The sequence below is a fragment of the Entelurus aequoreus genome, linkage group LG07 (genome assembly GCF_033978785.1).
Source record: "Entelurus aequoreus isolate RoL-2023_Sb linkage group LG07, RoL_Eaeq_v1.1, whole genome shotgun sequence".
Taxonomy (NCBI): domain Eukaryota; kingdom Metazoa; phylum Chordata; class Actinopteri; order Syngnathiformes; family Syngnathidae; genus Entelurus; species Entelurus aequoreus.
In genome coordinates this window covers 81,069,915-81,097,410 of record NC_084737.1, presented here as the reverse complement: position 1 = coordinate 81,097,410, position 27,496 = coordinate 81,069,915, and the positions used below count along the sequence as shown (strand labels likewise).

The following is a 27,496-nucleotide window of genomic DNA, read 5'->3' as shown; positions in this document are numbered from 1 at the left end:
AGTGTTTGCACTATGGAATCAGTCAACAACTACATAGTAGAAGAAATACAAATTCTATTTTTTTTTAATTTGAGATGAAGTTGACTACCAGAACAGAACGCTTGTTTAATAAAATGTTATGATTGTCAAAAATGCAACCCTCAAAGAGCTAAGATAAATGGAGCCACTATAGCCAATACAGCCAGATATATTTGAGGTGTGTTCCAAGACTGGTAGAATCTGGGCGCAACCCAGCCACATTTCTTCTTTTCTGCCACGCAAAACCTTCATGCGAACCAGAGCCCATTGATGACCTCATTGAGCATGAAAAAGAAGAACAATTTAAACGGAGCTGTTGCTCCAGCAATGCCATCTTCTTGGGAGCCAGGAACAAGTGGATGTTCAGGGCGTTGTGAGCATGCCTGTTTTCATGGAGTAGCAGCCACATTGTTATGTGACAATGTTCACCTGTTCTCACATAACTGATAAAGGAAACACAGCGGGATCCTTTTGTAAATGTCATGATTGCATATGGATGAACCACCGCCATCCTCTGGACAGCGCCTGTTCATCTCGGTATTCTGTTGGCACGTCTGCGTGTTCTGTCCATCAGTGGTTCACTGCCTTGATCAGGATGGTGCTCCCTTCATTTCTATCAATAAATCAGCTTTTACCTGCACGTTGCATGTGCGTCATTCCAACAACTGATCATGCGCTGTCCCGACAGTAGACATGCTAATTGTCCAGTTTTGTGGAAATACTCGCAGTGAATAATACCGCTCACTTCCAAGAATGTGATCAATTGCAGTTGTCCTGAAACTTTTCTGACACGTCTTTCAACACACTCTCAAGTATTTGCCATATAAAGCTACATGAGTCCAAACACATTTATCAGTGTTTTTTACTAGAAATGTTTTTGTTTTTTTTCTCAGATAACTCAAGTGGCTCCAATAATGACAGAATACCTTGATACTTACAATGCTGGGCTCACTCTGGTGAGTAACAAGACTATATTTGTCTTCATTGACACAGCACATATTATAGATTTTCAGGGACTTACCTTAATATATGCATTGCTATCCCACTTTGAAACCTGTATATTAATGTTTGTTTCTAAAAGAGGAACTCTGACATGACTTCATTGGGCCAGCAATCTCACAGAGGAATGTCCAAAGGCCATCAGTGGCACACGGTGGTGAGTAATTACAGCCATGTTTCCAGCATGTTATGATTGTAGTACAGTGTGAGTAATTACAGCCATGTTTCCAGCATGTTATGATTGTAGTACAGTGTGAGTAATTACAGCCATGTTTCCAGCATGTTATGATTGTAGTACAGTGTGAGTAATTACAGCCATGTTTCCAGCATGTCAACTATGAAGGATATATGATTGTAGTACAGTGTGAGTAATTACAGCCATGTTTCCAGCATGTCAACTATGAAGGATTATATGATTGTAGTACAGTGTGAGTAATTACAGCCATGTTTCCAGCATGTCAACTATGAAGGATATATGATTGTAGTACAGTGTGAGTAATTACAGCCATGTTTCCAGCATGTCAACTATGAAGGATTATATGATTGTAGTACAGTGAGTAATTACAGCCATGTTTCCAGCATGTCAACTATGAAGGATATATGATTGTAGTACAGTGTGAGTAATTACAGCCATGTTTCCAGCATGTCAACTATGAAGGATATATGATTGTAGTACAGTGTGAGTAATAACAGCCATGTTTCCAGCATGTCAACTATGAAGGATTATATGATTGTAGTACAGTGAGTAATTACAGCCATGTTTCCAGCATGTCAACTATGAAGGATATATGATTGTAGTACAGTGTGAGTAATTACAGCCATGTTTCCAGCATGTCAACTATGAAGGATATATGATTGTAGTACAGTGTGAGTAATTACATCCATGTTTCCAGCATGTCAACTATGAAGGATATATGATTGTAGTACAGTGTGAGTAATTACAGCCATGTTTCCAGCATGTCAACTATGAAGGATTATATGATTGTAGTACAGTGAGTAATTACAGCCATGTTTCCAGCATGTCAACTATGAAGGATATATGATTGTAGTACAGTGTGAGTAATTACAGCCATGTTTCCAGCATGTCAACTATGAAGGATATATGATTGTAGTACAGTGTGAGTAATTACATCCATGTTTCCAGCATGTCAACTATGAAGGATATATGATTGTAGTACAGTGTGAGTAATTACAGCCATGTTTCCAGCATGTCAACTATGAAGGATATATGATTGTAGTACAGTGTGAGTAATTACAGCCATGTTTCCAGCATGTCAACTATGAAGGATATATGATTGTAGTACAGTGTGAGTAATTACAGCCATGTTTCCAGCATGTCAACTATGAAGGATTATATGATTGTAGTACAGTGTGAGTAATTACAGCCATGTTTCCAGCATGTCAACTATGAAGGATATATGATTGTAGTACAGTGTGAGTAATAACAGCCATGTTTCCAGCATGTCAACTATGAAGGATTATATGATTGTAGTACAGTGAGTAATTACAGCCATGTTTCCAGCATGTCAACTATGAAGGATATATGATTGTAGTACAGTGTGAGTAATTACAGCCATGTTTCCAGCATGTCAACTATGAAGGATATATGATTGTAGTACAGTGTGAGTAATTACAGCCATGTTTCCAGCATGTCAACTATGAAGGATATATGATTGTAGTACAGTGTGAGTAATTACAGCCATGTTTCCAGCATGTCAACTATGAAGGATTATATGATTGTAGTACAGTGAGTAATTACAGCCATGTTTCCAGCATGTCAACTATGAAGGATATATGATTGTAGTACAGTGTGAGTAATTACAGCCATGTTTCCAGCATGTCAACTATGAAGGATATATGATTGTAGTACAGTGTGAGTAATTACAGCCATGTTTCCAGCATGTCAACTATGAAGGATATATGATTGTAGTACAGTGTGAGTAATTACAGCCATGTTTCCAGCATGTCAACTATGAAGGATTATATGATTGTAGTACAGTGTGAGTAATTACAGCCATGTTTCCAGCATGTCAACTATGAAGGATATATGATTGTAGTGTGAGTAATTACAGCCATGTTTCCAGCATGTCAACTATGAAGGATATATGATTGTAGTACAGTGTGAGTAATAACAGCCATGTTTCCAGCATGTTATGATTGTAGTACAGTGTGAGTAATTACAGCCATGTTTCCAGCATGTTATGAATGTAGCACAGGGCTAGCAGTGTTTTGGACTTGCTGTAAATAGAAGAACCTGTCACATTGTGTTGGTGATGAACCCCAAGATGCAGAGAAGGCGGCAGGCATTGTGCGAGAAAACATGATTTAATGTCCAAAATGTGAAAAATAAAGAAAAGACACAAACCAGGAACTAGGAATGGACAAACTGGAAACAGGGATCCACCAAACAGGGACTAGGAACAAAAAGACAGTAATCTACAAACAGCTACAAAATATAGCTTACTGCATACAGCTACACTGATATCGACACGACAGGTCGGAACGACATCAACAAGTATTAGCGACAATAATCCAACACTGACTGGAGGGGAAGGCAGGTTCAAATAGCAGCTGGCTGATTGACACCAGGTGTGGCCAGGTGCCAATCAGCCACAGCTGAGGGGACAAAGCACTCAGGGAGATAATCAGGAAATAACCAAAATAAGAGCACTGACAGGAAACAAAGACAAACGCAGAGGAAAAACTAAAACATGGCCAAACTGTCAGGGACAAGCCTGATAGAACCATTCAGCTCTGGGAGCAAGTGAGGGACAACGTTAATTTTGACTACCAAGTCCAATTCCTTGTCTGTTAAACATACCTGGCCAATAAAGCTGTTTCTTATATATTTGAAGTGATTTGACATACAGCCATGAAACATTGAACATTTTTGAATGATCATTCATAACCCCAAATCCCACATTTATTAATCAAAGTGTTGAGCAAGTGGAATGCTGTTATCGACATGTAATGTTTTCTTCTGAGCAATACTACCAATTTCTGTGACGTACAAAGGGGTACGGAAAAAAGGGCAGCTGCAAGGAGCAAACCTCCAAGTTGACATCAAACCTCCAAGTTGACATCACAAAACAGGAGTCACAGAGGTACATCAAAGCAAACATTTTATTACATTCACCAAATACCATAATACTCACCTGTGTGTTTGTCCACTATGTGATGCACATAATATGTCAAGCAGACACATCACATACGTAGGAATTATCTTTGAGAGTCACTAATGACACTGCAGCTGTGAGCGTAAGCCCCGCCCCCTACAGCACTCCTATAAAACCTCCTCCTGCCTGAACGGCTCATTCCTTCTCCAGCAGTCGAAGAGAGAGCATCCTGCTGGGGAGAAACATGGGGAAGCCGATATTAATTAGCCTCAGGGATTAGAAGTGCCACACCTACTAGGGAACTAGAAGAGTCAAAGTAGGCATGAAGTACGCAGTTAGAAAGATGAAGTTAGAAAGATGAAAGACATCCTGCTAACGCAGTTAGAAAGATGAAAGTCATCCTGCTAACGCAGTTAGAAAGATGTTTGTAATCCTGTTTACGCAGTTAGAAAGATGTTTGTAATCCTGCTTACGCAGTTAGAAAGATGAAAGTCATCCTGCTTACGCAGTTAGAAAGATGTTTGTAATCATGCTTACGCAGTTAGAAAGATGTTTGTAATCCTGTTTACGCAGTTAGAAAGATTTTTGTAATCCTGCTTACGCAGTTAGAAAGATGAAAGTCATCCTGCTTACGCAGTTAGGAAGATGTTTGTAATCCTGCTTGAGCGTTTATTGCAAGTCCACCTGATGAAGGTCAAACAGACAGAAATGCGTAGCGAAAGACTTGCCATGGCAAAATACCACAATTTTTTTTAGGGCCAGTCGTGCTCATAATTAATTAGTGTTCCCACATATGTGTTTGACACACCATTCAACACCGACTCTGAGTTTTTTCATTCAGGGTCCTCGGCGGGTCCTGTGTTTGGCGTGGACGTTGCCTCGACAGGTTGTCGATGGACAGTGCACACCCTCTCCTCCCCCTAACCCTAACTCTAACCCTAACCCCAACTCTAAACCTAACCGGCCCGTGCCTCCAATCTGTCGTTTGGGTGGCGTCCTGCCGTTCGTGGGCCCACTAGTGACTTTGTTTGTAAAACATGTGTGTGCATATACACCGTGTGAATGTGGTGAGGGGCTACAAGTCAGAAAAATTACTACCGGAACCTATAAAAGGTCCGAATAAATCAGGAACTTGATTCAAACACATCATAAAACAGGAGTCACAGAGGTACATCAAAGCAAACATTTTATTACATTCGTCAAATACCATAATACTCACCTGTGTGTTTGTCCACTATGTGATGCACATAATATGTCAAGCAGACACATCACATACGTAGGAATTATCTTTGAGAGTCACTAACGACACTGCAGCTGTGAGCGTAAGCCCCGCCCCCTACAGCACTCCTATAAAACCTCCTCCTGCCTGAACGGCTCATTCCTTCTCCAGCGGTCGAATAGAGAGCATCCTGCTGGGGAGAAACATGGGGAAGCCAATATTAATTAGCCTCAGGGATTAGAAGCGCCACACCTACTAGGGAACTAGAAGAGTCCAAGTAGGCATGAAGTACACAGTTAGAAAGATGAAAGTCATCCTGCTAACGCAGTTAGAAAGATGTTTGTAATCCTGCTTGAGCGTTTATTGCAAGTCCGCCTGAGGAAGGTCAAACAGACAGAAATGCGTAGCGAAAGACTTGCCATGGCAAAATGCCACACTTTTTGGTAGGGCTAGTTGTGCCCTTAATTAATTAGTGTTCCCACATATGTGTTTGACACACCATTCATCACCGACAGTTTTTTCATTCAGGGTCCTCGGCGGGTCCTGTGTTTGGCGTGGACGTTGCCTGGACAGGTTGTCGATGGACAGTGCACACACCCCTCCCCCTAACTCTAACCCTAACCCCAACTCTAAACCTAACTGGCCCGTGCCTCCAATCTGTCGTTTGGGTGGCGTCCTGCCGTTCGTGGGCCCACTGGTGACTTTGTTTGTAAAAAATGTGTGTGCATAGACACCGTGTGAATGTGGTGAGGGGCTACAAGTCAGAAAAATTACTACCGGAACCTATAAAAGGTCCGAATAAATCAGGAACTTGATTCAAACACATCATAAAACAGGAGTCACAGAGGTACATCAAAGCAAACATTTTATTACATTCGTCAAATACCATAATACTCACCTGTGTGTTTGTCCACTATGTGATGCACATAATATGTCAAGCAGACACATCACATACGTAGGAATTATCTTTGAGAGTCACTAACGACACTGCAGCTGTGAGCGTAAGCTCCGCCCCCTACAGCACTCCTATAAAACCTCCTCCTGCCTGAACGGCTCATTCCTTCTCCAGCGGTCGAAGAGAGAGCATCCTGCTGGGGAGAAACATGGGGAAGCCAATATTGATTAGCCTCAGGGATTAGAAGTGCCACACCTACTAGGGAACTAGAAGAGTCCAAGTAGGCATGAAGTACACAGTTAGAAAGATGAAAGACATCCTGCTTACGCAGTTAGAAAGATGAAAGTCATCCTGCTAACGCAGTTAGAAAGATGTTTGTAATCCTGCTTGAGCGTTTATTGCAAGTCCGCCTGATGAAGGTCAAACAGACAGAAATGCGTAGCGAAAGACTTGCCATGGCAAAATGCCACACTTTTTGGTAGGGCTAGTTGTGCCCTTAATTAATTAGTGTTCCCACATATGTGTTTGACACACCATTCATCACCGACAGTTTTTTCATTCAGGGTCCTCGGCGGGTCCTGTGTTTGGCGTGGACGTTGCCTGGACAGGTTGTCGATGGGCAGTGCACAGACCCCTCCCCCTAACTCTAACCCTAACCCCAACTCTAAACCTAACTGGCCCGTGCCTCCAATCTGTCGTTTGGGTGGCGTCCTGCCGTTCGTGGGCCCACTGGTGACTTTGTTTGTAAAAAATGTGTGTGCATAGACACCGTGTGAATGTGGTGAGGGGCTACAAGTCAGAAAAATTACTACCGGAACCTATAAAAGGTCCGAATAAATCAGGAACTTGATTCAAACACGTCATAAAACAGGAGTCACAGAGGTACATCAAAGCAAACATTTTATTACATTCGTCAAATACCATAATACTCACCTGTGTGTTTGTCCACTATGTGATGCACATAATATGTCAAGCAGACACATCACATACGTAGGAATTATCTTTGAGAGTCACTAACGACACTGCAGCTGTGAGCGTAAGCCCCGCCCCCTACAGCACTCCTATAAAACCTCCTCCTGCCTGAACGGCTCATTCCTTCTCCAGCGGTCGATGAGAGAGCATCCTGCTGGGGAGAAACATGGGGAAGCCAATATTAATTAGCCTCAGGGATTAGAAGTGCCACACCTACTAGGGAACTAGAAGAGTCCAAGTAGGCATGAAGTACGCAGTTAGAAAGATGAAAGTCATCCTGCTTACGCAGTTAGAAAGATGAAAGACATCCTGCTTACGCAGTTAGAAAGATGAAAGTCATCCTGCTTACGCAGTTAGAAAGATGTTTGTTATCCTTCTTACGCAGTTAGAAAGATGTTTGTAATCCTGCTTGAGCGTTTATTGCAAGTCCACCTGATGAAGGTCAAACAGACAGAAATGCGTAGCGAAAGACTTGCCATGGCAAAATACCACAATTTTTTTTAGGGCCAGTCGTGCCCATAATTAATTAGTGTTCCCACATATGTGTTTGACACACCATTCAACACCGACTTGAGTTTTTTCATTCAGGGTCCTCGGCGGGTCCTTTGTTTGGCGTGGACGTTGCTTGGACAGGTTGTCGATGGACAGTGCACACCCTCTCCTCCCCCTAACCCTAACCCTAACCCTAACCCCAACTCTAAACCTAACCGGCCCGTGCCTCCAATCTGTCGTTTGGGTGGCGTCCTGCCGTTCGTGGGCCCACTAGTGACTTTGTTTGTAAAACATGTGTGTGCATAGACACCGTGTGAATGTGGTGAGGGGCTACAAGTCAGAAAAATTGCTACCGGAACCTAAAAAAGGTCCGAATAAATCAGGAACTTGATTCAAACACATCATAAAACAGGAGTCACAGAGGTACATCAAAGCAAACATTTTATTACATTCGTCAAATACCATAATACTCACCTGTGTGTTTGTCCACTATGTGATGCACATAATATGTCAAGCAGACACATCACATACGTAGGAATTATCTTTGAGAGTCACTAACGACACTGCAGCTGTGAGCGTAAGCCCCGCCCCCTACAGCACTCCTATAAAACCTCCTCCTGCCTGAACGGCTCATTCCTTCTCCAGCGGTCGATGAGAGAGCATCCTGCTGGGGAGAAACATAAATGCAATTTATCATTTGTATTATTATTATTGCAATGTCAAAAATAAATGTGACTTTAATACATCTGACTTGTTTATCTTGGGGGTCACATACAGAAGAAAAAAGACAACACTGTTGGCACAAATGTTTGTGTTATAAAATATAATCCTAACATTAGTTCAAAAATATGCAATATTTCCAAATATTCACCTTTCAGATTTTACTTGTTTCCACAGCACTACAATGACAATCCAATTGTCTGTGTGCAGGGAGGCTCCTTGAGGTCCAACAATAACATTTCAGATCAGCTCAACAGAGTAAGAGGATTGTTTGTGTTGCATCATGCTATGTTCTGTTCAGCCATGTAACCCATTCACCCCACAGAGAATCCACATGATGGACAGAAACCACCCAGAGTACCAAGCACATGACTATGCTTATGAAGGAGAGGGCAGTAGATGCCAGTCACTGGATGAGCTGTCCTTCAGCAATTCGGGAGAAGATTTTCACTTCCTGAATGATTTGGGACCACAATTTGGGCACTTGGGTTGCATCTGCAACCAGATGATAGGAGAAAAAGGCACACAACTTTCACAGGACAAGAGTGGCTAATTATTTGTTTAGAGCCACTCTCAAGGAAGGACCAGTCTTACATCAAAAAGTCATATACAGAAATGCTTTATTTTGGACTTATTTTTCACAGTGACATTCTTAACATTTGATATTGTGCCATGAAAACACTGTAAATTTCCGTTATATACGCGTATCTCAATAGAGTTGTTGGGTTGATGTTTTGCTTTGAAATTATGACATTTTTTCTTTTGATGGCAGTTTTTTTAAATTTTTATGTCTTATACAAAATGTTTATCAGAACATGTCATTTGTGTCTGGCACAATGTATACTATCCTGCTATGTAGAGTGTGTTTCTCAGGACATGATTCAAGGAAAGAGGACTCTATTGTGCTTTTCCTCTGTTAGACCTACAACTGTTGTTATTTGGTCGTGTTACAGTAAACCATGCCAAAGCAAGTCCAAAACCAGGGCAAAATGTCGCGCCCGGCAGGCACGAGCACAGGTAACATTTTTGTTGGAGACTCTATTTTTTGTTTTCATTCATTAGGAATATAAAAGACTCTCTGTGAGATATTTTTGCTATCTGATGAGTTATAAAGGTGAATACGTGAAAAGTCTTCCTGGGTGTTCTCCTTAGGTGCACCATATCAAACTCCTTAGGTGCACTAAACCAAACGGCAGCAGCCTACAGATTTGAAGACCCCCTCCCCAGCTGAAACTGCTTTCGTATTCCTTTTCTTTTCATACCCTCCCGCCTGATCTATGTCTATAAAATAAATACTTTCACACGACATTTGGACCACTGCAAAATTTGATTAGCCTTGAAAAGAGGTGCCATTACAATATTGTTGTTTGGTCTCAGGAAACAGGACAGACAATAGGCTACAGTGTTATTTTCATATCATCTTGGCATGGGCACAATAATAATAATAGTAAATAATTATATGCAGTGCTATATTGATATTGATCTGAGCGGGCAGCTTTACTTATTGATGTGACCAGACGAACCCTGACCCTGACCCGGACCCTGTACCTAAGAATGTTTTATTTTATCGCGACCAAAAAATGTAAATAAAAACGCTGATGTTCGTCTTCAAGATCCATCCATTTTCTACCGCTTGTCCCTTTTGGGGTCGCGGGAGGTGCTGGAGCCTATCTCAGCTGCATTCGGGCGGTTAGGGTAAGGGTTAGGGTTAGTGTCCATTTTTAAAACATCAATTATGAGACTTTAAAGAGGGTGTGGCATGGAGGGTTTAAATCATATTTAGGGAGCACCTCAATTTCAATGTATTTGGATAGTCCCTTTAGATACAGCATCTCGTTTTCAAGGGGATCCCTAAACGGTTTCCACAAATGGACAGCGTGTTCTAAAAGTGAGTGTGGAGCAACATTCATACACAATTTAAACCAAAGCATATCCACTAGAAATGATCTAGACCAGGCCTGCCCAAACGTTTGGACTCGTGGGCAACAATGGCTTAGCCTGGCCCCTGTCCAAATGATTCTATCTACTTTATGTATATATATATATATATATATATATATATAAATGTGAGTGTGAATGTTGTCTGTCTGTGTTGGCCCTGCGATGAGGTGGCGACTTGTCCAGGGTGTACCCCGCCTTCCGCCCGATTGTAGCTGAGATAGGCTCCAGCGCCCCCCGCGACCCCGAAGGGAATAAGCGGTAGAAAATGGATGGATGGGTGGGTGGAATATATATATATATACTGTATACATGGATTTGATGCAAATCTAAAAATATCTTCCAAACATTTTGAGTGGGTAATCGTGTGTAATTGCTCTAGAGAAGCACAAAGTATGGAAAATGATTATGACAGGTCTCCTTTGAAATGTTGTAAATTTATGTGGAATATTGAATAGGAGTTTGAATTTGCTATTATATTTGGAATCCTGCAGATCAAAGCTTATCAGTGGCCTTTTAATAAATTGGGAGAAAAGGGTGTTTGGTGGTGATTATTGTCTCCATCTAGTTTAGTATTTACAGTTTTTTTCCATCGCTAACAAGCGCTTACCTATACTTAAAATACTTTTACTAAACTCTTAACACAGACTTACTGTCACAGTCCCTGCAGTGTCTTGTGTGTCTGTGTTGTTTGTCTGGGTGTGGTCATGTGTGGGCGGAGTTTGGGTTCCTGGCTTCTCAGTCTGGCACACCTGGCGCTGATCAGCCTACTCACCTGCCTGCCATCAGCTGATCACCTCCACTCCACAAAAGCCCTGGCCTCCTCACACGACGCTGCCAGATCGTTTCACAGCTCTCCATGTGGTAACGCTTCTCGCCAGTTCTAGTAGTCTTTTGATGATCTTTTGTTTGTGCCTTTGCTCCTGTTATCTTGTTCCTCGACTCACCATTGTTTCCTCTGCATCCAGTGCCTACCTCCTCTAAGCCTGCCTGCCTGCCAGACACCTCCACTCCAGTTGACGACGCCTTTCCCTAATCCCTCATTTGCCCAAATTAAACCCTTTGGACTTTTAATCTGCCTGTCTTGTCTGCTTTTGGGTCCGCCATCTTGTTAAATCGTGACACTTACACCTACAAAACACAATTGGCCAAATAAATAATTTTCTTCTCAAAAGCACATTTTGTTAACTATATACTAACTCTTCATTTCAAAATAGAAGACATCTTTCTCTGCACACATTAACTTTACCAAAACACTGGACATCTGACTCTAAATGAAATTATTATTTCAAACAATAACTCTTGTTTTCACTTCACAAGGAACATGCAGCCAATCAAAGTACACCAGGTTTCAAAATACTGGCTGTTGTGGACATTACAAAAACTGCGTAGACTTTTATGTTTCAGTTTTACAGGTATTTGCATGCAAAACATGCAATCCACAGTTTTCTACGCCTATTTTTTTGGTTGGGAACTGTATATCCACATGTAATGTTCACATTCAAAACATTCCAGTAAAAAGCGAATCCGTTTTTTTTCCTTTACTGTTTACTACAGGAGGTATAGTAGAAATACTGTTTACAGTATGATACAACAGAAAACGTTTTACAGTATTGTTTACAGTAAAGTTAACAAAATATCCATGAACAAAAAAGCAACAGCAAAAAGCCCAGTAAAAAGGGAGAACTAAAAAAAAGCACAAAATTCCTTTATAGTATCTAATCCCTGCGATCTTCAGGGTTAGGCCACAAGTTTTCATCCACATCGCATCTGATGTTATCCAAGGCGATACACCTTGGATAAAACCGCTTGGAATGCCTGATCCACCCTTGACAATCATCAACTGTGATGTCCCTGCAGCCAGCATCCATGGCTTCAAGGAGGGACAACTGGTCATGTGGCTGATGGTCATAGACTTTCCACCTCCATGTAGAAAATAACTCCTCTATGGGGATGAGGAAAGGTGAATAGGGTGGAAGAAATAGACGAATCAGTCTTGGGTGGACCTCAAACCATGCTGTTTTTTGAGACTTTTATTAGTAGGTTGCACAGTGAAGTACATATTCCGTACAATTGAGCACTAAATAGTAACACCCCAATAAGTTTTTCAACTTGTTTAAGTCGGGGTCCACTTAAATTGATTCATGATACAGATATATACTATCATATATACTATCATCATAATACAGTCATCACACAAGATAATCACCTTGAATTATTTACATTATTTACAATCAGGGGTGTGGGGGGCGGGGGGGGGTATGGACATCAAGTAGTGGACATAGAGAGAGAGAGAGAGAGAGAGAGAGAGAGATCAAAAGGCATAAGAACTGTAACTGCTTGTGAGTGATGGAAGGCCACGTTGTCCCAGGTGATAACGAAGGTCCTCCTGTTTTCACCCTCCTGATCCTGCTCTGGAACCAGGCGCTGGTGGATATCGTCGAGAAAAGCAAGGAGGCGCTCAGTGTTGTAAGGTCCAACCTGACATTTGTGGAGTGATCCTGCATTTGAAATTGCCGCACACATAGTGATATTTGCCCCTCTCTGTCCGGGAACATCAACTGTGGCCCTTTTTCCAATGACGTTTCTTCCACGTCGACGCCTTTTGGCCAGATTAAATCCTGCCTCATCCACGTATACGAATTCATGAGGGGCCTGGTTGGCCTCCAATTCCATAACTCTCTGAAACAAAATGTATGTAAATCATGCCATTATAGTACTATATACCATACAGTACTGTAACCTATTACTGAGTAGGTTACCTACTTGAAAAGTGCAAAGTTTATAGAACTGTACATATAATTGAATATACACACTATACCTGGACATATTGTTGTCGTAGCACCTTGACTCGCTCACTGTTCCTCTCAAAGGGAACAGTGTAGAGCTGTTTCATCCGCACTCTGTGTTTGGACAATGTCCGCGTAATGGTTGCGAGGCTGATGCTATTGATATTGTGAAATATCTCTTGGTCCTCCAAAATTCTGCTTTGAATCTCATGCAGTTTAATTGCGTTATTTGCAACAACCATATCTACTATGGCAAGCTCTTGTTGATGATTAAGGAGCTTTCCTCTTCCCCCAGAGGGAGGAAGATGTTACAATCTTTTGAGGGACAAAAAAAAATCAACATATGCATTACTGTATGGCCTCATTGACATGTCAAGTGAGAATAGAAACAATCCATGTAAAATGCAAACTTACCTGTTGGTTTGTTGAAAGATGCGTATAATTGACGCAACCGTTGACCGCCCCAAATTGGGCTTTACTCTTTCACCAGCCTCCCTTAGTGAAAGACCGTGGTTTATCACATGGTCAATGATAGTGGCACGAATTCCATCACTCACTACTGCCCTTGTAGCCCTTAGAATGCCACCACCACGCATTCTTATACCTCTACCTTGCCCTCTCCTTAGGCCTGCTCTTCTCCCTGGACCTGCTCCTCTCACTTCTCCTGCTCCTCTCACTTCTCCTGCTCCTCTCACTTCTCCTGCACCTCTCACTACTCCTGCTCCTCTCACTACTACACCTCTCACTGCTCCTCTCACTGGGCCTGCTCTTCTCCCTGGGCCCCTTGCTCTAACTCTTCCTCGTCCAGACATCTTTTTCGGTTTCTGTTTCCAAAAACATCACTCCTCAAAGTCCTCCTTTTAGTAATGCCATTGATTCTAAGCCAGAGTGGAATCAGCTGTGGTTGACCCAACATACATCAGCTGTGTGTCAATTATTTAATTGTTTGTTTATTATCTGCTGGGATATATTGTTTTAGAACTGATATTACTGTATTACAGAAGCAGAGGTTTTTATACTGTATCTAAGGTTTGGCATATTGTGTTTGCAATTGTGGGATGTTGTGTGTTAACATTTGTAAATAATACAAAAACAATCCATCATTTTGTTTGGAGGTATAGCTTGTCTGTTAAGAAAATGTAAGCATTATATAAATGTGTTCACTGACTGCATATTGTGTGAAAACAACATGAAATGTGTGAATGGTATGGCCACAAAGGACCGATGTTGTGCTAATCGTGTTTAGAGTTTTGAAAATGTGACTACTGTTTAGAAAAACGCTTGTTAGCGACTAAAAAAAACTGTAATAGAATCCGCCACAGCAATTGTTCTTGATTTGTTTGCAATATTGAATCATAAGGTACTTTATCATGCTTAAAATCTTTGCTTTTACTTGTGGTAATTCCCATTGACACAGGCATGCAGTAGACCCATCCAGAGGATTATGCTGTGATGTGCAGCAAAGGGTAAGGTCCTGAAAGGTGCCATCATAAACAAAAACACACCCACATGAGAAAGGCATAAATGTTTTTTTAATAAGGACATCAATTCAGTGCAGCTGACCCAAATCGTGAACACTCAAAGCAACATCAACATCGGTCTGTTTATGGTGACAGCCTTGTAAAAGCTACCTGTCAAAATGATTTCTGTGTCATTCCCTTTCACTGCATGCTGTAACAAGGTAACACCAACAGTGGTTTTCTCACCAATCCACATGTAAACGTGTCTAACAAATGTAGTTTAAGACACAAAAGAAAAAGCACAACTCGACTTTTGGCATCATTTGTTAAACAAGTAGGAAAGTGGTTTGCACTGCTAAGCAAGAGAAGTAAGTCTGTCTTAACTGTGTTTAGAAGACTCAAGAATGCATATGCCGCAGGAACAATTGTTACATCTCAGAATCTAAAGGCATAATACTCAGGGGTTAGAGTTGGGGTTAGGGTTAAGGTTAGGGCTAAAGAAGCCGAAGAATAAGGTAAGAAAAATGGTTAGGGTTAGGGAAGAAGGGAGGCGGGGGGATAGAAGGAAAATAAAAAAGAGAAGTAAGAAGGGGGATGTGCACAGTTCATCGACAATCCGACGGGCTCACACGCACACCTCATTGAGGCCTCCCGAATGCCTCGTGCCCAACCTGGTGATCCAAAGGGGTTAGGGTTAGGTTTAGGGTTGGGGGAAAGGGAATAGGCACTGTCCAATCTACAGTCTGCCAGAGTGACACCCCACCAAGCGCACACCCCCCAATGACCCCGATCGAACACTGCGAAAGTGGTGTCAGACACATCAACCATTTTGTCATCATGCAACGCGTTTCGGCCTTCTTGGCCTCTTCAGGCATGCAGAGCTACGACATTTGAGGTCTCCAGCATAATGCCACCTCATCAGCTGGAGCCTTTTTCCAAATGGAGCATATGGAAGGAAGAGGATTTTATTAGAGCTCTGCAGGGGGCGGGGCTAGCACTCACACCTGCAGTCATTTAGTCAGCTCAACAGATCACCAAGGCAAAAATCAGTTGTGGAAAAATCAATCCAAAATAAGAAAGATAATAATCACAACACACACTAATCTAAACAAATAAATCACTGCAAAATATATACAGGAAATCATCCAGACCAGCTGGGAAAAGGAAAGCACTGCAAACAAATCCAGGTAAGTATTTCAAAATAAACACACATCCAGATAATTCCTTGGTGTCTGTGACCTCTGACCCCAATTTTAAAATGTGTCTGATTATTATCAGAGCCTATCCCAACAATGCCAAACAGAGCCCCCGGGGGGACGCACGAAAGGCAGGGGGCCACTCCAACGGCAGACTGGAGGCACTCGCAAGTTAGGTGTTGGGGGGTTAGGTTTAGGATTGGGGGAAGGGGAATAGGCACTGTCCGTCTACAGTCTGCCAGAGTGACACCCCACCAAGCGCACAACCCCCAAGAGCCCCAATCGAACACCGCTGAGAGTGGTGTCAGACACACCAACCATTTTTTTATATATATCAACATGCAACACGTTTCGGCCTTCTTGGCCTCTTCGGGCATGCAAAGCTACGACATTTGAGGTCTCCAGCATAATGCCACCTCATCAGCTGGAGCCTTTTTCCAAATGGGGTTGAGGTTGGGGTTAGGGTTAGGATTAGAGTTAGGTTTGGGGTTAGGGTTAGGGCTAGAGGTTAGGGTTAGGATTGGAGAAAATAATTGGTTAGGGGAGACGGGGGGCGGGGCGATATAAGGAAAATAAAGAGGGGAAATAAAGAGGGAATGTGCACTGTCCTTCAACAGTCCAATCGGCTAACACTCACATCTCGTTTCGGCCCCCCGGAAATCTGGTGCCCAGCTTAACGATCCAAAGAAGCTCCGCCCTGTGGCGTTGGGCGAGGCTCCATCTGGGGTTCGTCTCGACGACCGTCGCTCGGACGGAAGACCAACCGTGTCGGACAAAATGCTGGACCAGGTGAGTGTCGGTATTTTTGTGTCTAACGATGTTGTACTTGTGTTGGGCGAATCTCCTAGCTATGGTATTGCCCGTCTCGCCCATGTACATCTCGCCACATCGTTGACACCGAATCACATACACACAATTATGGGTGTGTGGGCCGCCACGGCACAGCGGCCGGAAAACCTTGCGGTTATGGGGGTTCACCAACCACTGCGCATGGCGGACAAGGGTGTCCCTCCGGGTGGGGGGAGGGTCTCTCAATGAGCTGACCCTGGCCCTGACCAACAGATCATTCAAGTTAGAATTCTTCCGGTAGGCCGGCACCACATAATGCTCCGGCAGCCTCCCACTACTCTCCACGAAGGTCCGGAAGTTGTTTTTTGCCTTTCTAACGACCCGTACGGCCGAGGGAGAGTAGGTGGTGATCAAGGGAATCATGTCTGCCCCAGGGGGAGCCTTCGGGTCCAAAAAGACCCTCAACTGTTGTCTGAGGAAGGACCTGGAGTAGCTCCTCCTCTTCAGAGCAGAAAAGAGGGCCTTCGAGGCCACCAGAAGGTCCCCCGGCCTGGTGCAGATCCGATGAAACCTGAGTAATTGGGATTTCACCAGCCCCGAAAGGTGTGTTTGGGGTGGAAGCTGCTTTTGTAAAGGAGCGCATGGGTATCTGTCTCCTTGAAGAACACTTTAATGTCCAAATGTTGCGTTTTAGCAAAATTCGGACCCTTGAATGTCGTCGTGTCCAAAAAGTCGACAGATGTGATACTCGTGGTCGACTTGATGGTAATGTTTTTATTGAGAGTGTTCAGCACGTTCAAAAACGTGCCGAACTCCTCACTAGAATGAGTCCAGGCGCCCCCAATGTCATCAAGGTACCGGAAGTAGTGGAGGGGACGTTTTGGGCAAGAGGCCAAGGCCGAGGTCTCCCACTCTGCCATAAAAATATTGGCATAAGTCGGCGCAAATTTCTTGCCCATAGCAGTGCCCTTAAGCCGGAGGTAGAAATGACCATCGAACTCAAAATCGTTTCTCCTCAAATTAATTTCCAGGAGCTGCAAGAGCTCCTTTTCAGGCCTGCTGACGTCACGGTACTTGAAGAAGACATTTTTGACAGCCTGGACACCCTCACTGATGTCAATGTTTGTATACAGGCTGTCAATGTCAATGGTAAATAGGATGGCATCTGGGGGAATGCGCACATTCTTGATTTTATCAATGAAATCATAGGTATCCCTGAGGTAGCTGTCGTGTCGAACGGAGAGGGGCGTTAAAAAATGGTCGATGTACTCTGCCGTTCTGTATGTCTCGCTGCCGCAGTCAGACACAATGGGTCGGCCCGGAGGAATCTCGTGGGGCCTACTCCATTTGTCTGGCTCCTTGTGTATTTTGGGGAGCATATAAAACCTGCGGGGGCGAGGATCCGGTTCCCCCAGGAGATACCTTTTTTGTTTCAAATTGATCCATTTTTTGAGTAGAAGATTATCGAGAATCTTTTCTACCATGGTGATGGTTTGGGGATAAATTGGTTCCGGCAGGGGTTTGTAATAAGTAGTATCACCCAGCTGTCGAGAACCCTCCCATATGTATTGTGATCTGTCAAAAATGACAACAGCGCTCCCCTTGTCTGCTGGTTTGATCACAATGTGTTTGTTTGTTTTTAGACTATACAGGGCCTCTACTTCTTCGCGTGTCAAAGTGGGGGTGGCCGCAGGTGCGCAGCCCGAACCGGAAACTGTGAGCCCATCAGCCCGGACCATTGCCTGGAATTCCGGAGGCAAAAGTCAAGGTGAGGGCTCCCAGCAGGAGCGGGCTGTAAAAGGTGTGGGTCAGAGTGTCTTGATTCTCATAATAATCCGCCAGTTTGACACATCTATGGTAGCGCTGCAGATCAAATTGCAGTTGATGATGCCAGTCACTACTCAGGTTAGTAGAAGGAATAAAGTTGAGGCCCTTATTGAGAAGGGAGATTTGTGAGGGGGTTGGCGTGAATTTTTGGGCCAAATTTACCACGTTCTTATTGGCCCCCCCAAAAGTTCGGGATTGTGGGGATTCCTAGTTTAAATAATTAAGCCAATGTACAAGCATTAGCTGGGCCGTGTCCGGCGTCCAATGGATCCGGTCTACTTCGGTCTCAAATGCCTGGCTGTTGAGGGCCGGGATGTGATCATAATGGTTCCCGATATAACTATTCAGATTTTGAAGATTGGTTTTCTGCTCCGCAGGCAGATAAGCTGAATAATTAATCAGGGGGATTAGCACACGGGCACGTGGGAAGGTGTTCCTGGCTGCCCTGCGTGCCCCTTGGAGCTGCTTGATAGTAGTCTCCTTAACCTTCTGACCACGATTGTTGATACCAAAGGCTAGTACTACCACTTCAACCTGGTCCAGCACCATGTCTCCCGCGGCTGTGGCCCTAACTAGGAAGGCCTCCGCGTGTCGGAAATTGGCGTCCGGGTAGCTATCGATCTGAAGATCGTCGATATAAAAAGGTGGAAGATGAGACAGATTGCAGTCGCCGATCATCAAGTACTTCTTGTTGGCCGACAACTTCCAATCCATCATCCTCCTCTGAGAGCCCATGTGTCTAGTGGGTCTACGGGGGGAGAAACAGGTCACATCCTCTACCAACTCGACACAATCCGAGATGGACAGCTGTGGAGTACCTGGGACCAAAGGCCCCCCATGTGGTTTCTTTTTTAGTGCCCCGGGGAACAAATGTGACCAATCGGGGGACTCCTGAGGAAGCATCTCCCCAGGGAGTGTCTCCCGCAAAATGTATTAAGGTGAGTCTTCACAGTCCACCCTAGGGGTCCTGGAAAGTGTGGGCCCCTGTGGTGAAAATTCATCTTGTGGTGTCGTCTCATCTTCCGTATGAGGCTGGAACGGGGAAGAGACGGGGGTGGCGGCGGCGACAGGAGAGATGCTTGGGGACAACATCGAAGAAAGATCCTGTCCCTGTTCCTGGACCTGAAGGTCAATAAGGAGGGGCGAATGAAATGTGGGCCCCATTGGTGAGTAACCGTAGTACTCTGTCTGAGTGGGGGTCTCCTGGGTTTTATTTTTCCCCGGAGACTGTGAACCCGCTTGGTGAGTCATCGCCGTCCTCGGTCCGAGTGGGGGTCTCCTGGGTGTTGTTTTGCCCGGAGACTGTGGACCCACGTGGTGAGTCATCGTCGTCCTCGGTCTGAGTGGGGGTATCCTGTGTGTCATGTCTTGCAGGTAATCCCAGAGAAAGTAGCCTGCGGCGTGCAGGAATGGGCCGGGTCGGGGGACCCTCATCGATGATGTCTTCGGCGGGCCTGCTGTCCGGAGCCCGGCGCGTTGTGCTCCTCTACTCCTTGGGAGGTTCCGCCACTGCAGGAGCCGGCGGTTGGCGAGGAAGGAAGATGGGGGCCAACCGTACTGGAGGGGCTGCTTGCCGATCCCCCTCAGGAGACCAATCTGGGGCGACGGCGTCGGTGATGGTAGCCACTGAAACCCGAGTGACTATCTGAGCTGGAGGGCTTCTTGCCCGTATCACGTCAGGAGCCCCAACTGGGCCCATACGGTCAGTGAGGGTACCCACCGATACCAGGGTGGTAGTCTGGACCGGCAAAGAACGGGCCGGGTGTATCACCTCCGGACCGGGGTGGCAGTCTGGACTGGTAAGGGCTGGGCCGGGCGTGCCACCCCAGCGTTGACAGGGGGGTCGGCGAAGGCCGCAACAATTAGAGCCTCAGCCTGCTCAAGGGTGTACCCATAAGTCTTTTTCCCAAATGTTTCTTAGCCCATATAGAAGCCAGCTGAAAGGCGGGTCTCCAAGTCTCCTGAATAAAACTGGTTATCTTGTCCAATTCTATTTGTAGAGTCTGTTGATAATGTTTTGTTAAAACTTCGACCGTCATTGATGCCCAGGTTCGGGCATTGCACTGGATAAGCGCCTCAACCTCGGGGTTGGTGACAGCCGGTTTGATCAAGGTGGCAAGCGTCTCTTGCATTTTAATTATGGACTGGGGGTGAGTGTCTTTTGTAACATTGGTCAGGTGATGTGTGACTTTAATAATGTTATAAAAACACTGAGCTTTTAAATTCCCCTCCATGGATATTGGGGAATTGTCAGGGGGTCCCTTCCTCCGAGAAGCATTCTGCTGCTTCTTACGTTTCTTCTTGGGACGGGGAGGATTGCGGGGACGTGAATAATGCCTTGAAGGTCCAAAGTCCCTGTCTCTCCTGGAACTCTGAGGCAGCACACCCCTCCTTGAAGTATCCCGGCGCCTCCTGCGTGTCCCCCTGGGACGAGGAGGATTGCGGGGACGTCTCCGAGGTGAGTATCGAGGTCTAAAATATTCCCGAGAGTGCTGTCTTGGAGGCATAAAGTCCCTGTTGTGAGCTGAGCGTGTGTTACTCCAATCATTCCACTGAGGGGCGCTGCGGCGCTCTCGATGCTCGTCCTCAAAACGACAGCGTGTCCGCGGGTAGGGGCGATGGTAGGGGCAAACAGGATGGGAATCCTGGTGTCCCCGTACCACATCCGCATAAGATCTTCGCGGCCGCTGCTCGTACCGCTCAGGAGAATCATCCTCATGGTCGTAATCATCCTCATCATAATAGTCACCTTCCTGGAAAGGCGCCTGACGCCGCGATGCGCGTCCTCGCCCGGACCGACCAGGAAGTCGTGCGTCATCGTCCCACCGTGGCGTTGTTTAAAAATATTTATTTAATGCCGCTGGTGTAAATAATGGTAAAAATAATTGGTGAAACAAAGACATGTTCGCTTTATAAAAATAAATTGTCTTTATCCGTTTCTTTTGTAAAAAATAAGAACGGAGTGCTCGTGGGCGGGACTTCCGCCGAGGTCAAAGGGAGCACTTCCGGTCTTGGCTGATAGCATTTAGCAAGCAACCGATGTCAATCAGCCACCGGAATGATTCGTCAATAATAATAGCACATGTAGTATCAAAAATAGGCTGTTTATTTACAGAAAAAAGCGAATAGAGGAACGAAAGCGTCGCTCCTAGCCCAGGCCAGCTGAGCTCGGTGAGTAAACAAACAGAGAAAAAATACTACAATGTGTATGAAAAATATGAAAATTTGAAAATAAGTATATTTACATGAAACGAGTCAGAGGGCAACGTTTCGGTAGAATACCTTCATCAGGCCTGACTCGTTTGTCAAGAGTTAGCAGGTTAGCACGACAGGTAGGCAAAAGTCAACCTTTTAACCTTGCCGTTTATAAGAGGTAGTGCAGTCGTAAAGTGTCAATAGCAATCAAACATTCAAATGAAGGGGTGGGGTCCACGCTGTGGGCAACACCTCCTCAACGGCCCGGGTGTCAACCAAGACCGAGTCCACCTGAGACTGGGCCTGCCGGAGCGTCTCAGCCGTCAGCCTGCGCCCCAGGTGTGTCTTGGCCCACGCCGAGGCCACTTTGAATGGGGCTTCCCAGTTGTGTGCAATAAATTCCCCCAGTTTATCAACTTCCGATTGGAGTGTTTTTTGGTAGTGTTCCCTGAGAATTATGATTGTAACATGTGCCCAATTTTTAGCATTTCCCTTTATCAGGTCTTCTGCGTCGGGGTTGGTGACAGCTGGTCTAATTCCCGTCGTCAAGGCAAGTTCCATCCTAGTGATGGTAAGCGGTTGTTGTTCCTTGCTGACATTTTTTAAATGATGTACAACTTTGATAATGTTGTACATAATTTTAGCTATGGAGCTAAAATCAGAGTCCTGATTGTCAGGAGAAGATGCCCTGGGGGGATGTGCCTTGTTGTTCCTGGCTGTTCTTTCCTTGCGGCGTTTTCCCCGTGCTGTTTTTTGTTGTTTATTACCCCTATGATTTGCCCTATGAGTCCCCCTGGGATAGGGAGGGTTATCATGGGTGGGATGGAAATTTCCCCTGTTTAGGCGGGGCATATCATCTGCCGGAAAATTGGGATATTGAGGTTGGAAGCCTCTGAAAAATGTGTTATTATTGTTTTGGTGTGTAGTGTCGTTATTTCGCCACTGTGGGGCGCTGTTGCGCATCTGACGCGCGTCATGATCACGGCGACGCGTGTCATGATCACGGCGACGCGTGTCACCATGGGGACGACCATGGCCGCCGCAACAATGATCGCGATCATGAGGCCAACCTCGAGTCACTTCAGCATATGTGAGGTGCTGAAAACGGCCGGAATAGTGTGTGTTTTGGCCGTAATGGCGGTCGTTTTGATACGGGGATCGGGAACGCGGAACCATCTTGCGCTGCTGACGCTGTTTTCGTCCGCGCGGACGGACCGGATGCCACTCCTCGTCCTGCCACGCCGCCATTTGATAAAATGCATTTTTTGGTAAGTAAAATAAAGTGGGTATACTGAACATATGATAGGGACTCAGGTAAGTAGGGTAAATGGAAAAATAGATTGAATGTAAGTTTATATATATAAATAGTTAAACAAGAGGACACCGGAGGGCTTCCGTCCGCTGTGTAGCGCACTTCCGTCCGGACCGGATGTCTCAAGATGGCCGAGAATGCGAAGCACTCTCGACAAAAAAACAAATATACAAACAACTAAGGGCGGCTCTGCGAAGAACGATGAAAAAACCCCAAGGTAAGGAGTTATACTAGCTAACTAAGAAACTTAGGCTTATAAAACTAAACGTAAATGAGCGAATTGTCGAAGGACTTTTCGCCTCGTGGAAGACCAGCTCGCCACGGTACCAAATAAAAGGGAGATATGGAAAAGGGAGAAAGAAATGCAAAAAACAGTAAAATGTTGATAAATGCAAGTCTTATTTCGCAACATTTCGGTACTCTGTACCTTCTTCAGGCGTAAGACTTGTCTAACGAAATAAATGTGAAATTCGGGTTGTTCATGCAAATTCGTGAGCTGTTGCTCCTCGGGTGGTTAGATGGCAAGTGAGACCATTGGAGTTAGGGTGGAGTCATGGCTGGCAGAAAATACGAAAATATTTTTGCAAAGCCAAAATAGGGTTAGGGTTAGGTGTTGGGGTTAGGGTTAGGGTTTGGGGGAGGGGGTTAGGAATATGCACTGTCCATCAACAGTCTGCCAGAGTGACACCCCACCAAGGGCACACCCCCCCCAGGAGCCCCAATCGAACAACGCCGAGAGTGGTGTCAGACACATCAACCATTCATTTTGTAAATATGCGACGCGTTTCGGCCTATTTGGCCTCTTCAGGCATGTAAAAGCTACCACATTTGCGGTCTCCAGCATAATGCCTTCCTCATTAGCTGGAGCCTTTTGTCAAATGGAGCTATGGACGGAGGAGGATTTTGTTAGAGCGCCGCAGGGGGCGGGGCTAAGGCTCACACCTGCGGTCATTCAGTTCGCTCCACTGATTGCAAAGGAATGTCTGGTGTTTGAAAAAAGAAATCACTGCACACAACTCAAAGCAAGTAATTAATCATCCAGGCCAGCTGGGTATAAAACTCTACTCAAAATAAAGCAAAGCACTGCAAATCAGGTAAGTACCACTCAAAATAAAGTAAGCACTGCAAACAAGATAAGTAAATCACAGCAAACAAGGTAAGTATTTAAATAAATAAATAAAAGACATCCAGACGATTCCTCTGTGTCAGACGCAGAACCCCCCGGAAGTCCCTGAAGGAGGCAAACCAGACAACACCCACAAAATTAGACCATTTGCTCCCCATTTAGACACCAACCCGAAATATGGGGATTGTGTGATAGGCCCGTCCATCTTTGGAACCAGCGTGTCAGCCCGTCAGTGGGGAACCTCCAAGTCACCGCACCGACCTCTGTGGCTGGCTGGACACCGACGGGTGTGCGCGAGCTGTGGTCAGGAGGCACGATGCGTTCAGCGCTCAGTCGTCTCGTCCTCTCCGTCTCAGGTTACCTGCAGGTGGGAGGGGGTCCACCACAAGTCGCACTCTGTACCTGGGGCGCGCGGGGTCCGATGTTCCTGGGTCTCGGGTCACTCACGGGCCGTCTGCGTTCTCGCCTACGTCTGCCGTCTTGCGTCACAGGAGCGGAGCAGGAAGCTTCTGCGTGTGTGTCGGACTGCGGAGACATCAGGACAGCCGGCGCCAAGCAGGAAGGAGGAGGGAACTCGCCGCCAATCTCCACCATGGCCTGAGGAATCTGGGATGCAGAGACAGGCGTCTTCGCCCCGGCGCCATCGCTCCGTCCTGGTGGAACAGCTCGTGCGTTGTGGCCTTTGGGTGTCACCACCAGCGAAGCTATTTGGCTCTCCGCCAGTTTTAGGGTGTCAAAGGTCATCTTTGTGCCAAAGGGTAAGGGTTAGGGTTAGGGTTAGGGTTAGGTTTGTGGTTAGGGTTAGGGTTAGGGTTAGGGTTAGGGGTTAGGGGTTAGGGTTAGGGTTAGGGTTAGGGTTAGGGTTAGGGTTAGGGGTTAGGGTTAGGGTTAGGGTTAGGGGTTAGGGTTAGGGTTAGGGTTAGGGTTAGGGTTAGGGTTAGGGGTTAGGGTTAGGGTTAGGGTTAGGGTTAGGGTTAGGTTTTTGGGGGATTAAGAAAGAAAGAGCGATAGAGAGAGAGAGAGAGAGAGAGAGAGAGAGAGAGAGGGGGGGAGGGGTTTGTGCTCGGTCCATCAACTCCCCGCCAAGGCGAAGCCCCGCCAGACGCAGAACCCACCGGAAGTCCCCAAAGGAGGCCAACCAGATAACACCCACAAAGTCAGACATTTTGCACCCCATTTAGACATCCCCCCGATATATGGGTCATGTGTGGTGGGCCCGCCCATTTACGGAACCAGCGTGTCAGCCCGTCAGTGGGGGACTTCCAAGTCACCGCACCGACATGTGTGGCTGGCTGGACAACGATGGGCGTGAGCGAGCTGTAGTCAGGAGGAACGGTGCGCTCAGGACTCGGTCGTCTCATCCTCTCCGTCTCAGGTCGCCTGCAGGTGGGAGGGGGTGAACCACAAGTCACACTCTGTACCTGGGGCGCGCGGGGTCCGATGTTCCACGGTCTCAGGTCACTCACGGGCCGTCTGCGTTCTCGCCTTCGTCTGTCGTCTTGCGTCACAGGAGCGGAGCAGGAAGCTTCTGCGTGTGTGCTGGAACTTTGTGGAGTCATCAGAACAGCCGGCGCCAAGCAGGCAGGAGGAGGGAACTCGCCGCCAATCTCCACCATGGCCTGAGGTTTCTGGGATGCAGAGACAGGCTTCGTCGTCCCGGCGTCATCGCTCGGTCCTGGTGGAACCGCTCGCTCGTTGTGGCCTTTGGGTGTCATCATCAGCGAGGCTATATGGCTCTCCGCCAGTTGTAGGGTGTCAAAAGTCATCTTTGTGCCAAACTTCTTTTTGGCCCAGTTGGAGGCAATAAAAAAGGAAGACCTCCAATTGTATCCAATTATAGGAGTCAGCTTGTCCTTTTCAACGTTTAATGCGTTTAAATAATGCCTCTTCAAAATGTCCATAGTTGCGCCGGCCCAATTTCTGGCGTTAATTACAATTAAGGCCTGCGTGTCCGCATTGTTTAATGCAGGCCTTATTCTGTTGGCCAATGTATTTGCCATTTTGGAAATAGTTTGTGGTTGCTCATGTTGGTTAATATTTTTAAGATGATGCAACATTGTGATAATGTTTTGCATACCTCTTATTTTAGGGCCGAAATGGTAGTCTTGGAGACCATCTCCGTTCTGGATGTTGTTGCCTGCTAATTCGCCGTAGCGTGACTCATAGTTGAGGCCACGCCCATCTTCACCGGCGCTAGCAGCAGTAAGCCAAAATGGTGGCACCGCATGGCTTTTGCTAATGCTGCTAGCCATAAAAAGAGGGGCTTGCTTTTTCAACAACCCGGACATTGTATGCAAATATAAGGCAGGCAACAGAATCGGAGGTAGTTTGTTAAAGTGTCAATGGGCAGATGAAAAGGAAAAATGAAAAATCCAAATTTCCAAAAAATAGCACTATTTATTAAACATGTATAAACTATGACAAATCGATGCAACGTTTCGGTAAAACCTTCATCAGGCACGATATGTCATAAAAAATAGTGTCAAAGAAAATTTAAAGAAGCTTACACAAGGTCACAGGAGCACTTCTGCCGTCGATAACTCTGGGTTAGGGTTAGGGTTAGGGTTAGGGTTAGGGTTAGGGTTAGGGTTAGGGTTAGGGTTAGGGTTAGGGTTAGGGTTAGGGTTAGGGGTTAGGGTTAGGGTTAGGGTTAGGGTTAGGGTTAGGGTTAGGGTTAGGGTTAGGGTTAGGGTTAGGGTTAGGTTTGTAGAGGGTTATGGTTAGGGTTAGGATTAGGGTAAGGGGAATGGGACAGGAATTAGGATGGCACGGTCCAATCAACAACCCGCCAGAGTGACGCCCCCACCAGACGCACACCCCCCAAGGACCCCGAACGGCAAGCGCCGAGTGTGGCGTCAACACCGTCAAGTCTTTAAAAATCACACTACGTACGTTTCGGCCTATATGGCCTCATCAGGTGTGAAACTTTAAAAACTTAGGCTTCATTACTTCTCCTAGACCAGTTGTCCCCTCAACTGCTGGAGGTAAAATGAGCCGCGAATGCATAAAGAGGTTTTAAAGGAGCTAGCAGGGGGCGTGGCTTATGCCCTCAACTGCAATGAATCGCTCAGAGTGTTTGCAGGTGGCGATTGCTCACAGCTGCAATAATCACACTCCACAGACATGGACAAGTCTTTGGTGCAAAATAACACCAAAAAATATATTCACTCAAAAGGTAAGTAAAGATAAAAGTGGTCCAGGCCAGCTGGACTCAAAAGCACTGCACACAGGTAAGTAAATAAATCACAGCACACAAATAAAGAAGTATAAATCACTTCAAACGAAATCAAGATACGATCTGTCCATGTCTGTGACCTCTGACCCTAATAATGCTTGGTGGGTCTGCACTTTGTCAAACACCACACACCAACGTCGCCAAACAGAGCCCCCGGGGGGGCGCACGAAAGGCATGGACGCCACTCAACAGGCGGAT

At 45.6% G+C, this 27,496-nt stretch overlaps 1 protein-coding gene across 2 annotated transcripts in view; it reads left to right on the top strand.

Moving 5' to 3' along the window:
* LOC133653212 (cadherin-like protein 26) overlaps window positions 1-10,517 on the top strand; it is a 34,569-nt gene extending 24,052 nt beyond the window's left edge. The window contains exons 15-18 of one of the 2 annotated variants that reach the window (XM_062052276.1): window positions 912-974; window positions 1,100-1,174; window positions 8,642-8,689; window positions 8,757-10,517. In XM_062052276.1, coding sequence (XP_061908260.1) covers window positions 912-974; window positions 1,100-1,174; window positions 8,642-8,689; window positions 8,757-8,984 — 414 coding nt within the window. In that variant the 3' untranslated portion in view covers window positions 8,985-10,517. Of the gene's footprint in view, window positions 1-911; window positions 975-1,099; window positions 1,175-8,608; window positions 8,690-8,756 lie in introns of both variants that reach the window. The other variant, XM_062052275.1, reaches the window with a different exon arrangement.
* The last annotated feature ends 16,979 nt before the right edge of the window (window positions 10,518-27,496 follow it).